The sequence below is a fragment of the Hylobates moloch genome, unplaced genomic scaffold (assembly GCF_009828535.3).
Source record: "Hylobates moloch isolate HMO894 unplaced genomic scaffold, HMol_V3 SCAFFOLD_1, whole genome shotgun sequence".
Taxonomy (NCBI): Eukaryota; Metazoa; Chordata; class Mammalia; order Primates; family Hylobatidae; genus Hylobates; species Hylobates moloch.
The window spans coordinates 7854470-7868228 of record NW_026652276.1 but is presented as its reverse complement, the minus strand read 5'-3'; the positions used below and the strand labels follow the sequence as shown (position 1 = coordinate 7868228).

Here is a 13759-nt window from a genome sequence, read left to right as displayed (position 1 = left end):
TGTGGCCACTGCCTTCATTAATCCTTGATTTGCATGTATGGCACCACCATAGCCCAAGTCACCTCGATGGATCAGGTGCCACATTCCAGGCCCAGAGAAACAATGTGCATCATTTCCAACCCTCACGGCAAGCCTGACAGGGGAGGGGATGTTCAAGAGTAAAATGAGGTGTTTGTTTGTTCCTCTGCACCTTTGCCAGGTGTCATGCTTAGCTATTCCTAAGAGACCAACTTAAGGGCCGGAAGGACATCCAGCTCATCTTGGGCCGCTGTGAAGCTCAGCCCAGGGCTGACTCAGAATGGATTTTCAGTCAGTATCTGTTGAATGAAGGTGGTATGTTGGCAAAGGCACAGGGGAAGAGGATTCACCACTGACTGCGTGTCTTTTTATCCTCTTCCAATTTCCTGTTATGCCTCTGTGTCACCTAATGGATGAATTTAGTTCCATTGCATTTTTAATGAGAAGATCTTGTGTTCATTTACCGCACAGTTTGTCCTCATCTACCCCAAATTATTGAAAGTCTCTCTAGCAGCTAATGTCCAATAAGGAAAGGATGATCTCTCTAGAGTCTGGAACATTTTGGGTCTCTGCCAAGGGAATGCATCTTCCCATTGAGTTCAGCCCATGGGAAGGATGTCTCACCTCACTTCAGAAGAGCCTTACTGGCTGGGCAAACTGGCAGGGTTGGTACTGAGGTGCTGAGGCCAACTCAGGGCTCCTGTGTGTTATGAACTGTTTGAGAAGCTGAATAAAGTTTCCAGATTTCTGAAACTCAGTCTCATAACAGCCCCATGGACAGAAGCTAGATTCCATGACAGCAGGGCTTTGTTCTGTCCTATCAGCACAGAGCCAGCTTGTTGATGAAGGGAAAATAAACACCAGGGATAAAACATCAAACTAGTTTCTTTCTTTCTTTCTTTCTTTCTTTCTTTCTTTCTTTCTTTCTTTCTTTCTTTCTTTCTTCTCTCTCTCTCTCTCTCGCTCGCTTGCTTGCTTTCTTGCTTGCTTTTTTTTTTTTTTTTTGATGGAGTCTCGCTCTGTCGCCCAGGTTGGAGTGCAGTGGAGCAATCTCAGCTCACTGCAACCTACACCTCCTGGGTTCAGGCCATTCTTTTGCCTCAGCCTCCAGAGTAGCTGGGATTACAGGTGCCCGCCAACATGCCCAGCTAATTTTTGTATTTTAGTAGAGACAGGTTTAACCACATTGCCTAGGCTGGTCTTGAAATCCTGACCTCAAGTGATCCACCCACCTCACCCTCCCAAAGTGCTGAGATTACAGGCGTGAGCCACTGCACCCGTCCACATCAAACTAGTTTCTACACAACCAACTGAGATGATGAAAACAGTCTGAAAATAAGACTTGAAAGTATCCTTTGTGTGTCTATTTAAGCTAACAATGCCAGTTTCCATAAGCAGGCTCAATGAAATCCTTCCTTCCTGTCCACACCATCATGCTTATCAGGGAGAATGTGTGCAAGTGTGGCTATGCCCAGAGCCAGCACATGGAAGGCACCCAGATCAACCAAAGCGAGAAATGGAACTACAAGAAACACACCAAGGAATTTCCTACGGATGCCTTTGGGGATATTCAGTTTGAGACACTGGGGAAGAAAGGGAAGGTAAGCAATGGTTTTCTACTTTGGCAGCTAATTCATAGGCCAAAATGACCTGGGCTACCTTGATTTACTTGGAATTGTCTAATAGGGTGGAGGCAGGAGAGATGGGTAGTAAACACCAAAAATGATTGCAGAAAAAGATACATCTTGTAAAAGCCAAAAAGCAGTTATTAGGCTATGCTCAACAGGAAAACTCACCAGGTAAGGACTGGATTATCACCTAGCCTCCTGTGTCCACACGCAAGGCAGGCATCCATGTCACATCTACCTTGAGCCCTACTGCTACTGAGGGCCGCATGAATGCTTTTGTGAACCCTACTGCTTAGCTCTGCGTACTCCTGAGGTACATATGGTCCTGAATATGCATTCCCTTCATACTCACTGTGCAAGCTCTCCAGCAAGGTTTTGCAAAGGTGTTTAATGATCAGAAATAGCCTCTCCTACATCCTCCGTGCTCCCAGTCTCAACGAGAGCACCATCCACAGGCTGTTCCTTCAGGGCCCGGGCCTCTCATCTCCCAAACCCCCATGGCATTCCTGGGAGGTGACCCAGCCCATGGCATCCCTGGGAAGTGACCCAGCCCCATCCACTGCTGACTCTCCCCAGGGCCTCTGCCCCGGAATGGGCTGGCACCCTCTCTTGCTGCCCGCAGCTCTGCCCACCTCCCTGTGGCCTCAGCATGGCCACTGGAGGACTCCCTAAATGTAAAGCCCACCCTGTTCCTACCCAGCTTCAAACGCCTCAAGGCACCCCTCTGCCTTCAGGACAAAGTCTCAAGTTCTCCACTTGGCCTGTGGGGCTTTTCAGGGCCCGCGCAGCGCCCGCACTACCCCCAGTCTGCTTTCCTTCTGTGAACCCTGAATATCTGAGACAGGTCTCAGTTAATTTAGAAAGTTTATCTTGCCAAGATTGAGGAGGGATGCCCGTGGCAGCCTCAGGAGGTTCTGACAACATGTGCCCAAGGTGGTCAGAGCACGGTGTGGTTTTATACATTTTAGGGAGACATGAGACATTAATCAACATATGTAAGATGAACGCTGCTTCCTTTTGGAAAGGTGGGACAACTCATGAAGCAAAGGCGGGACAACTTGAAACGGGAGGGGGCTTCCAGGTCATAAGCAGATAAGAGACAAATAGTTGCATTCTTTTGAGTTTCTGATTAGCCTTTACAAAGGAGGCAATCAGATGTGCATTTATCTCGGTGAGCAGAGGGGTGACTTTGAATACAGTGGGAGGCAGGTTTGCCCTAAGCAGTTCCTAGCTTGAATATTCGAGCCCCAAGATTTATTTTCCTTTCACACTTCCACTTCCTCATGGGGCCTTGGCACGGCGCCCGCCTGGGACCCCCAATGCTGCGATCCCTGCTGTCCCCACCCCGCCCCTCTTCTAGAAGCAGACAAGCGTGGGCTTGGGGGTTGGGGGGGATGCTAAACGCCGACCTCAGGAGAACACAGGCCTATCCTGATGCTTCTGCTTCTCTCCCCATAGTATATCCGTCTGTCCTGCGACACGGACGCGGAAATCCTTTACGAGCTGCTGACCCAGCACTGGCACCTGAAAACACCCAACCTGGTCATTTCTGTGACCGGGGGCGCCAAGAACTTCGCCCTGAAGCCGCGCATGCGCAAGATCTTCAGCCGGCTCATCTACATCGCGCAGTCCAAAGGTGCGGGTGGGAGCAGCGACCGCGGTGCTTCCATTCCGGCTGCACCAAGTTTTGGGAGCAGAGAAGGCAGTTCCCGTGTGCAACTCCGGAGAATCCGGATGCTGCTAGAAGCATCTGATTAATCGTTATTTTATTGAAAGCCATATCCTCAAATGAATGGACACGGAGCTCTGGGAGATAGTGGGGGAGCTTCACAAAGTAACTCTAAATCAGCGTTAAGGTGCTTCCTTAGGGGAATTTTTTTAATCTTGTAAGATTTTCATTTTGTTATTAACACACGTAAAATTTTACCCAGAGTTTCGGTTCAGGCGAATTGGAAAGGACGGTTGTAACTCGCTTGGTCTGTAATTGTGAGATCGGGGATGCACTTTTGAAAGTAGCGACAGTGCCTCAGAAATTGTAAGCACCATGTAAGTGTCTGACTGAGGTCAAAGCAACTAAGGCTTTGTTACTTGAAACACTTAGCATTTTCTTTCTTTTTAACTTTATATTTTAAAAAATTTTGAATCTACAAAATGTTGCAAGAATAATGCAATGAACATCTGTACGTTCTTCACCTAGATTCACCAATTGTTAACATTTCCCTACGTTTGTCTTATCTTGTTCCATAAATATCTACGTATGATTTTAGGGGGGACCATTGAAAGCAGGTTGCAGGAATCATGATCCTTAACCCCCTAAGTACATGAACGTGCACCTCCTGAGAACAGAGGGTTTTCTCACATAACCCAGTACAATTTTCAAACCCGAACAGTTACCATGGACCAGTACTGCTACCTAACGGTTCATACTCGAATTTTGCTAATTATCTCAACAAGGTCCTTTAGAGTAAACATTCTTTTTTCTCAGTTTGTATTCCAAATCGATTTAGCTTTGTTTTTTTTTTCCTTATATTTGGAACTGGTTCTTAGCCTTTCTTTGTCTTTCATTATGTTTTTTGAAAAGTGTAGGCCAATTACTTAGTAGACTGTCTCTCAGTGTGGATTTGGTTGATGTTTTCTCGTGATTAGATTCAGTTTATCTAACCTTAACATTTCAAAAACTTCTTTTACGCAGAATTAATATTGACCGGTAGAACTAAGGAAACATGTCGTAATCTAGATGTGGGTGTTTTTTTTTTGTTTTTTGTTTTTTGTTTTTTTTTAATGTCAAGAAGAAACTGAGATGTTTTGTTTTGTTTTTCCCATTTATTTTTCTCAGTTTCCTGACCAACCAGAGGGGACACTGTGGGTTGTCACTTTGTTACAAAATTGAGCAACTCAGCTTCCTTGCTGCTAAATCCTGAACACACCTTATTCATTCATTAAACATATACTTATTGGATGCTTATGATGTGCCAGAAATTGTTTTATGTGCTAGGAATACAACAGAACAAAACGGACAAAAAGTCCCTGGGCTGGGGCGCCTATTTCTATGTAGACGAAGTGAAGTGATTGAGGAATTTGAATAGTTTCATTGTTGCTGGTTGTCCACTTGGAGTTCTACCTTCACTTCCCATTGTCTCATTTTAAAAGGGAACGTTAATGGCTGAAATAGATATGAAGCCATACCCGCTGTACGTGCATGCAGTAAGTCAGTCACTGTAAGCATGGGTTTTGCAAAAGAGAAAAGATTTATTCACAAGGTTGCCCGGTGAGAAGATGGGAGAACGTTGTCAAATCTGCTTCCTTAAAGATAAGGATTAGGGATATTTAAGGAGTGAAGCGGCAGGTGTTCTATGGCGTGGGGAAAGGTGATAGGCAGTGGAGAAGGAATGAGGTAATTGGTGGTTTGTGCAGGTGTAGTCAGAGTTCATGGCTGTTCATAGGACATCTGTTCGGAAAATGGCAGTGTTAGCATGATCTGAGGGAGGAGTTTTGGCCCTCTGACATCGAAAGGTCATCTCTTGGGCGTTTGTGCACGCCCAGTTGAAGAGTCAATGTTCTCAGCTGTTTTGAACTGGATCAGAGCAGTTCCCTAGTTCCTGAAAAACAACTTTAAGCAACTATTATCATAGTGATCTATATATCAGAGATGTTATCTATAAGGAAACTAGTGGTGATTTAGTTATATATTGTTTGGCTACATGACTTTTAGCTATACAGATTTTAAAATCAACCAGAAGGAAGCAATTAAAAGCAAGCAAGGCAGGTGAAGTTTGGCAGGCTTAATTAGGTTAGCTCTGGGTTTCAAAATCTGTCTAGAGGAAGGAGACTGAGTGCTGAGAGGCTGGATTTATGCCCCGTGAGAACTGGTTAAAAGAAGCAGGTGTAAAACTTCTTAGGATCACATCGTACTTACCTGAAAATATTGGAATGACTTTGATGTGGTGATGACTAAAATTGTTCCTCATTGCTGAAGACCATAGTAAAATTAGAGAATGGAGATAGTCAGCAAAGGGGCTTTCTAATGACTGGAGGAGGCGTCTGCCTCTCAGCTCCTGACACTTCTGTTACAAGAGTTAATCCAGAGAGGCCAGCGACCGCTCAGAGGGTAGATTCCTACGTGGGCAGCATATTATACTAGGGTCATTTCCAACTTTAGATTCTAGTTTTATGCTAAAAAATATTTTTGTAGGTATTGTATTTATTCTACTTTGCCCCCCTCCCCCCAGCAATAAAACCCTGTATAACCCTTAGCATTGAGAAGATAATCAGATCTAAACCTTTAAAAGGCCAGTGTACAAAACTGTATTTTATAAAGCAAAGTAAAGTTATTGACACAAAGGCCATCCAAAGAAGATTCACTCGAATCCAACCAATATGGGGGTCCAGGAGCAGAGTGCCCGACTTACCATGGTGGCATTGCCTAACTTGCTTAGAGGCTCTGGTTAGACATTCATTGTCCATGAGAGTCCTCTAGAGGCTGGTTAAAGATACAGACAGATTCCCTGGACCCACCTCCCAGATAGCCTGATGAGGTAGATCTGGAATAGGGTCAAGAATCTGTTTTTTTTTTTTTTTTTTTTTTTTTTTTTGAGATGGAGTCTCACTCTGTTGCCCAGGCTGGAGTGCAGTGGCATGATCTCAGCTCACTGCAACCTCTGCCTCCCGGGTTCAAGAAATTCTCCTGCCTCAGCCTCCCAAGTAGGTGGGATTACAGGTGCCCACCACTGTGCCCGGCTAATTTTTGTATTTTTAGTAGAGACGGGGTTTCACCATCTTGGCCAGGCTGGTCGTGAACTCCTGACCTCGTGATCCACTTGCCTTGGCCTCCCAGAGTGCTGGGATTATAGGCGTGAGCCACTGCGCCTGGCCAAGAATCTGTATTTTTAAGTGAACGTCTCTCAGGAGCACTGTCTGAGGTCCCCTCTCCCTTGCCATATGGCATAGCTGCCAGTGCTGTGTCCTGATGCCTACAGGGATGGGGCCTTTATTTTAGGGGTCTGTGAGCCCAGAATGGAAACTTTGCCCAGTGCCAGTTGACCATTTAGTCTTCCTGTTTGTTGACAGGTGCTTGGATTCTCACAGGAGGCACCCATTATGGCCTGATGAAGTACATCGGGGAGGTGGTGAGGGATAACACCATCAGCAGGAGTTCAGAGGAGAATATTGTGGCCATTGGCATAGCAGCTTGGGGCATGGTCTCCAACCGGGACACCCTCATCAGGAACGGCGATGCTGAGGTACGGGTGGGACAGGAGGAGGTCTGCTAGGTCACATGGAAGAGAGACCATGGCATGGGTCTGTGGCCTGAACCCTGGGGCTCTGTGATGGAGCCAGATCATGGGGAAGTCTGCCTTTCAAGGAGTGCCTTTGGGACCTTAAAGGAATTGAAAACAAGGATGACGTACCTAATTAACTGCTGGGAAAGAGTTAACAATGAATGTTGTTTTGTTCATTAAAATGTGTTCTCAGCAATCTCATATCACAGTCACATTCTTCATTCTTTTTTTTTTTTTTGAGACGGAGTCTCGCTCTGTCGCCCAGGCTGGAGTGCAGTGGCGCAATCTCGGCTGACTATAAGCTCTGCCTCCCGGGTTCACGCCATTCTCCTGCCTCAGCCTCTCCAAGTAGCTCACCACCACACCCGCCTAATTTTTTGCATTTTTAGTAGAGACGGGGTTTCACCGTGGTCTCGATCTCCTGACCTCGTGATTCGCCCGCCTCGGCCTCCCAAAGTGCTGGGATTACAAGCGTGAGCCACCGTGCCTGGCCTACGTTCTTCATTCTTTATAAGCATGGCTTACATCCATCTCAGGAGGGCTCAAGCCCAACTGCAGTATCTTTTTTTTTTTTTTTTACACCCACTAGGATGGCTATTTTTTTTTCTTTTATTATACTTTAAGTTTTAGGGTACATGCGCATAACGTGCAGGTTTGTTGCATATGTATACATGTGCCATGTTGGTGTGCTGCACCCATTAACTCATCATTTAACATTAGGTATATCTCCTAATGCTATCCCTCCTCCTTACCCCCACCCCACAACAGGCCCCAGTGTGTGATGTTCCCTTTCCTGGGAACCAACCCAAATGTCCAACAATGATAGGCTGGATTAAGAAAATGTGGCACATATACACCATGGAATACTATGCAGCCATAAAAAATGATGAGTTCATATCCTTTGTAGGGACATGGATGAAGCTGGAAACCATCATTCTCAGCAAACTATTGCAAGGACAAAAAACCAAACACTGCATGTTCTCACTCATAGGTGGGAATTGAACAATGAGAACTGCAATATCTTGATTGCTTGGCTACACTCACAGGAATTCAAATCAATGGATATTGTCCTTGGTTAATTGGGCATTAAGAAGGCTGTGAGACAACCACCCCCCGCCCCCCCGCAAATGTTTCCTGTGAACATATTTAGAGAGTAATGAGCATTTCATGCTAAAAATACAAGGTAGACATATGGGGTTTTGTATGAAGTGTAGAATTTTGAAAACAATATTTCTAGTAGTTGAGGACCTTCTTGAGCAACAGGTGTTCTCTGCCCAGAAGCTTTGGACCAAATGTTCAGAAATCCACATTTAAGCTACACCTTCTCCCATCTGGGCTCCTTAGAAGCAGCAAATGTTAAGGATTTTTGGAATTACTGTGATTCTTCTTTTAGAATTATTTTATTTTTGTGTCTTGGTTACCATTTTTGAGATATATAAGGGGCAGGGGAGAGTGGGAGGTGTTTTTTTTGTGCATCTTCAAGGAGGAAGCATGGTAGAGGGGGAGGAGGAGACGTTTTGAAGACAGGGAAGTTGGGGTTGGAGTAATCATTCCTTTTCTAGCTGCATAGTCTGGAGACAGTTCCCTTCTTCAAGCTTTTATAATAATAACCTGTATTGTTATGGGACTGATTTATCTAATTGTGCAGAGTGAATGGTAGCTTCTATTATTATTACTAGATGCCCAACAGGAGATGGCAAAATGATTTCACATCAAATGCCAACTTCAGGGATGAGAGTGGCCTAGAGCAGGCTTTTGAGGACAATGGCAGGCTAAATGGGAAAGAATACCATTATCTATTAGCAATATTTGTAATGGGCATAGGAGTCAACGTAGTGTTGTACAATTATCCCCATGGTAGATGCAGTGCATGTGTTAATTCACAGACTCCCAAAAAACCTTGAAAATGTAGATATTTTTACCTCTGAATGGGAATGAGAAAAGACTTCAAAATCTCCCTAGAGGCTGTTTATAGAGCCCATTTCCTGGCAACAAGTAAAACTTGACATGAATATGTAAAGATTAAAGAATGTGCCAATCATTTGGAAATTAAGAAACAACCAACCACCCAACCATCTGGTAAACAAATGTTGGATCTAGAATGATCTTTCAAAAATATAATCTCAGATAACTTAGAAAGCAATGCAAATAAAAACATTACATATTAAGAATATATATCAATATGTCAGTATGGCCAAAGCTGCACTCAAAGTGAAATGCATAGCCATTACCTTTATTAGTAAAAATAAAATTAATAAATAATTCATTAATCATAATAACAAAACCTAACATTTATATAATAGCACTTACTATGTACTAGGTTCTATTCTAAGTGTATTACATATATTAACTCATTTGATCTTCATAAGAAAACTATGAGGTAAGCACTACTATTCCCCTCTCATTATAAATGAGAAAAGTGAGGCATACAGAAAGTAAGAAACTTTCTTAATGCACATATCTAGTTAGTGGCAGGTTCATGGTGCACAATCTTTTAACCACTATAGTATTCAAATTAATAAATTTAAAAAATAATATCACCAGCAAAACTCTTAATTCTTTCTGAATACTGTTTTTTCCTTCTGTTCTCCTTGAGTTTTGGTGGTGATATTATTATTCAAACTTATTAAATTCTACTTTTAGAGTTAAGATTGAAACACCTTTTAATGCAACCCTGATACTTTAAAACCTAAATGCCTTTGAATGGAGCTTGACAGTGAGGAACCTTTTTGGTAAGGATTCCTTTCTTTATGTTCCTGAAGCAGCTTTTTATTCTCTGGTATTTTGGGAACAAAGTATCCATTTAATTACTTCTTTTTGTAGTCCTGTTGCTATGCGCTTCTCAACTGCAAAGACTGTTTCATTCATTTTCTAATCCCTAGATCCTGGCGTGGGTCACAGCATATGATAGATTCCAGACAACTATGTATGTGTGCATTTCAATGTCTGCTTCTACCTGTATCGAGACACACACAAACACACCACACACACACACACACACATTTGCACATACACAGTTTCCTGAATGCTGAATTTCAATTTCGTTGAATTTATGCAAAAGAGCACAGGACAATGAACCAAGAATGGGACTGGGAATCTGATCCTTACACTGTCACTGGCCATTTATGAGAAAATGAGCACGTGGCACAACCATTTTGAACTTCCTTTTCCTCATATTTAAAAGAAAGTCTGTACTATAAGATCTCTAAGACCCCTCTGGATTTAGGAATCTGGGAGGAGGCATAATGTAATTGAACCCAAAGTATTAGCTTTCATATGAATACATAAAAATATCATCATGTGTCTTGACTGATAACACAATCTTAAAGACAAGTTTCCCTGTACTTTTCAGGGCTATTTTTCAGCCCAGTACCTTATGGATGACTTCACGAGAGATCCTCTGTATATCCTGGACAACAACCACACGCATTTGCTGCTTGTGGACAATGGCTGTCATGGACATCCCACCGTCGAAGCAAAGCTCCGGGATCAGCTAGAGAAGTACATCTCTGAGCGCACTATTCAAGGTCAGTGGTTAGGAAGTAGGACACTAGACGTGTACAATTACCACAGCAGCCACAGCATCAACAACAATCTCTACCAACTATTGAGTGATGCGTGAGAAACATGCCTGATCAGGTATTTTTATTGCCAAAGAACTGTTATTTCTCTTCTTGTTTCAACACACCAGGAATGCTTCTGCCAGGGTCATTGTGGTATGTACCCTTCAACATGCTAAAGGCAATGATAAATATGGCCATCTTCCACTGTGGTTTGTCAGTATCGAAAGCTGGCTGTCTTCTTCTGGTAGATACCATTTAAGAACAAATACGATCTGCGATAACAAATATGAGTTTATGAAACAATGCAATTAGCTAGGATCAAAAAGATAAAACCAACCTGCTAGTTTAACAATGGTATGGTTTACTTTTTTGAATCTTGGCTACTTCTGAGTAACAGAAAACAGTGGTCTCAAGAGAAGAATGCAACAGTTGAGTGAAAGCCATTATTTGCCATGGTTAAGTGACATGTACTCTCTCTCTTCCTGTGGACAGGGTATTGAGATGTTTCCTGCCGTGGAGCAAGATTACCTTGTGATTTAGTGATAGACATAATGACAGAAACTAGTTGGAGATGTTCTCAATTATTTTCCTTTCACAATTGGACATACATGAAAGAAGAAACTACATATGCAATAAACTCTGTTGAAAGACCACTAGTTACGCAAAGTTCTCACTCAAGCAAGCACAGGATTATAGGAGAGCATCATTATTATAAGGATAAACTTAAACCTAGTTTAATTTATAGGTGCAAAGGTAAATCATGCACAGGCTTTAAGTATTTAAATATGTATATTAAATATCAATGACAAACTGCAACATGACCCATGTCATGCTATTACTAGTGTGAGGCAAAAAGACTCATCCATCTTTAATGAGTAGATAATGTTCAAGTCCGTGAGATGTGAAGCTATCTCTCCACACCCTAGGCTTACAGGGCAGAAGCTCTTGGTCCAACTTTTCACAGAGGTAGTTGAGTATTTCCAGTGAGCTCAAAATATGCTTTACTTTTTATGTTTTACAGATTCCAACTATGGCGGCAAGATCCCCATTGTGTGTTTTGCCCAAGGAGGTGGAAAAGAGACTTTGAAAGTGAGTCCTGATTTAGTTTTCTAGAAGGTTGGCTAATAAGCCTATCCAACAAATTTGTATTTTCAGGGATTTGGGCTCATCTCATCTAACCTAATTGATTTTACTGCAGCAAGTAGGTAGTGTTTTCCGTCCACATACTGTTCCCCTAACAGACTCCGATTGTTCCTCAGTCAAGAAGATTTGGGAGGAGAATTTCAGTGACATGAATAACCTGTGTACTTAGTGTTGGCCTTGACAATCAACCTGCCAAAGAGAAGAGTTGACATTAACTCGGGAGACTTAAAGATTGTAACCAGCATATATGTTAGAAAGCTATGGCCACCCCATCTGCATTGAGATGAGCTGTGATCATATACACACAGATTGCCCCCAAATCAGATGTTTCCAGACCACCTAAGGCCCATTTATATGCCACCTGGGGATGCAGGTATGTCGCATGATGGAATTCCAAACCCTAAGTGATTCTGGGATCATGGAAACTTCCTGAATGGTTCTGCACCTGCAACATTGAGCAACTGAGCAAGAATTTGACTTCCCAGCCAATCTGTATGGACTCATTACTGCGTTCATCTTGCCTGCAGCCAGGCTTCTGTTTGACGTTTTTTTGTTTTGTTTTTGTTTGAGAATACACTCGAATCAAAACCTTTTATTTATTTATTTGTTTTTAACTTTTAGGTTCAGGGGTACATATGTAGGTTTTATGTATAGGTAAATTGTATGTCACAAGGGTTTTGCATACAGATTATTTTGTCACCCAGATAATAAGCATAGTACCCCATAGGTAGTTTAAAAAAAGAGTTAGTGTGACTGCATTTTAATAAGTATTGTAAACAATTTTTACATTTTTAACTCATCTTTTTCGTGAATTTCCACAATGATTTGCATATTCCTGCTTTTGCCCATCCTATTTTACCTCTAAGACAGGGAATAGATTAAAGATACCTGTGACCCTTGATCTTCTCCCCTCTCTTCATCAGAGTAAATCCCTAGAGCTAAAAGTAAGCGCTGGCAAAATTATCTGGAATCATCATCTAGTACTTCTCATTATTCTTTTACGTTACAATGGTCTTTTTCTTCATCCATTCAACAGATATTTATTGAGTACCCACTATGAGATGTACAGTTGAGATCATGGTTAAATAAAAATCTTCAGGGAAACATTAAAACAGAGTTTTTTTCAGTGTGTGATTGTCAGTGTATTAAAACCTTTTTATGCCTAGTGTTCCATTATTGGAACGCTAAGCATGTGGGAGTTATTTATACCCTACTGCTCAAGGTCATTGCCAAGGTGATCGCCAAAAATTCAAAAAAATTGCAACCTCCAGCATAAATGGCTCAAATCTGAAAAAGCAGCCACATCAAAGAGGAAGAGGGGTGGAGAAAAAGTCATTGAAATATGGTTACATTTATTATACTACCAGATCAAATATTAGATTTGGAATGAAGATTTCTTCGCCTAGCGTGTAGGGGGAGACTGGAAAGCTGCTGCTGGTCTAGGGCACTGCATTTCTACGGCATTTTCCACTGCTGTCTGCTCAGCCCATTAACAACCCACAGTAGCAGGGGTAGGAGAGGTGAGGTGAACTAGGAGAAAATACCCAGCCAGGGCCGGACGCAGTGGCTCATGCCTGTAATCCCTGCACTTTGGGAGGCCGAGGTGGGCGGATCACCTGAGGTCAGGAGTTCGAGGCCAGCCTGGCCAACATGGCAAAACCCCGTCTCTACTAAAAAATACAAAAATTAGCTGGGCGCAGTGGCAGGCACCTGTAATCCCAGCTATTCGGGAGGCAAAGGCAGGAGAATCGCTTGAACCCAGGAGCCAGAGGTTGCAGTGAGCCAAGATTGTGCCATTGCACTCCAGCCTGGGAGACAGAGCAAGACTTTGTCAAAAAAAAAAAAGAAAAGAAAAGAAAAGAAAAGACCCAGCTGGTGCCTCTGCATCTCTTCCTGGTTCAGCCCCCATCAGCATACCCACGAGCACCTGTGGTGCAGACACTTGAGGCACACAGAGGGACCCCAGCCTGCTCTGTGACTCTCACCCTCTGTGGGTTCCAATCATGGCACCACACATCTGGCTTCCTGGGTGATGTCTTCTCTAAGGAAAGCACTCAGACCTCAAAACAAGTGCTTTTCAGTCTCTTTCGTACCTCCAGGTAGATCACTATATCTTGCTGTCCAGTGA

General features: G+C 43.0%; 1 protein-coding gene across 2 annotated transcripts in view; it reads left to right on the top strand.

Annotated features, from left to right (window-relative positions):
- The window catches only part of TRPM8 (transient receptor potential cation channel subfamily M member 8), a 160015-nt gene that overhangs the window by 77448 nt on the left and 68808 nt on the right, over window positions 1-13759 (top strand). Inside the window, exons 6-10 of one of the 2 annotated variants that reach the window (XM_032753671.2) lie at window positions 1463-1619; window positions 3105-3282; window positions 6714-6886; window positions 10278-10452; window positions 11510-11577. In XM_032753671.2, coding sequence (XP_032609562.1) covers window positions 1463-1619; window positions 3105-3282; window positions 6714-6886; window positions 10278-10452; window positions 11510-11577 — 751 coding nt within the window. Of the gene's footprint in view, window positions 1-1421; window positions 1620-3104; window positions 3283-6713; window positions 6887-10277; window positions 10453-11509; window positions 11578-13759 lie in introns of those variants that run through there. The other variant, XM_032753674.2, reaches the window with a different exon arrangement.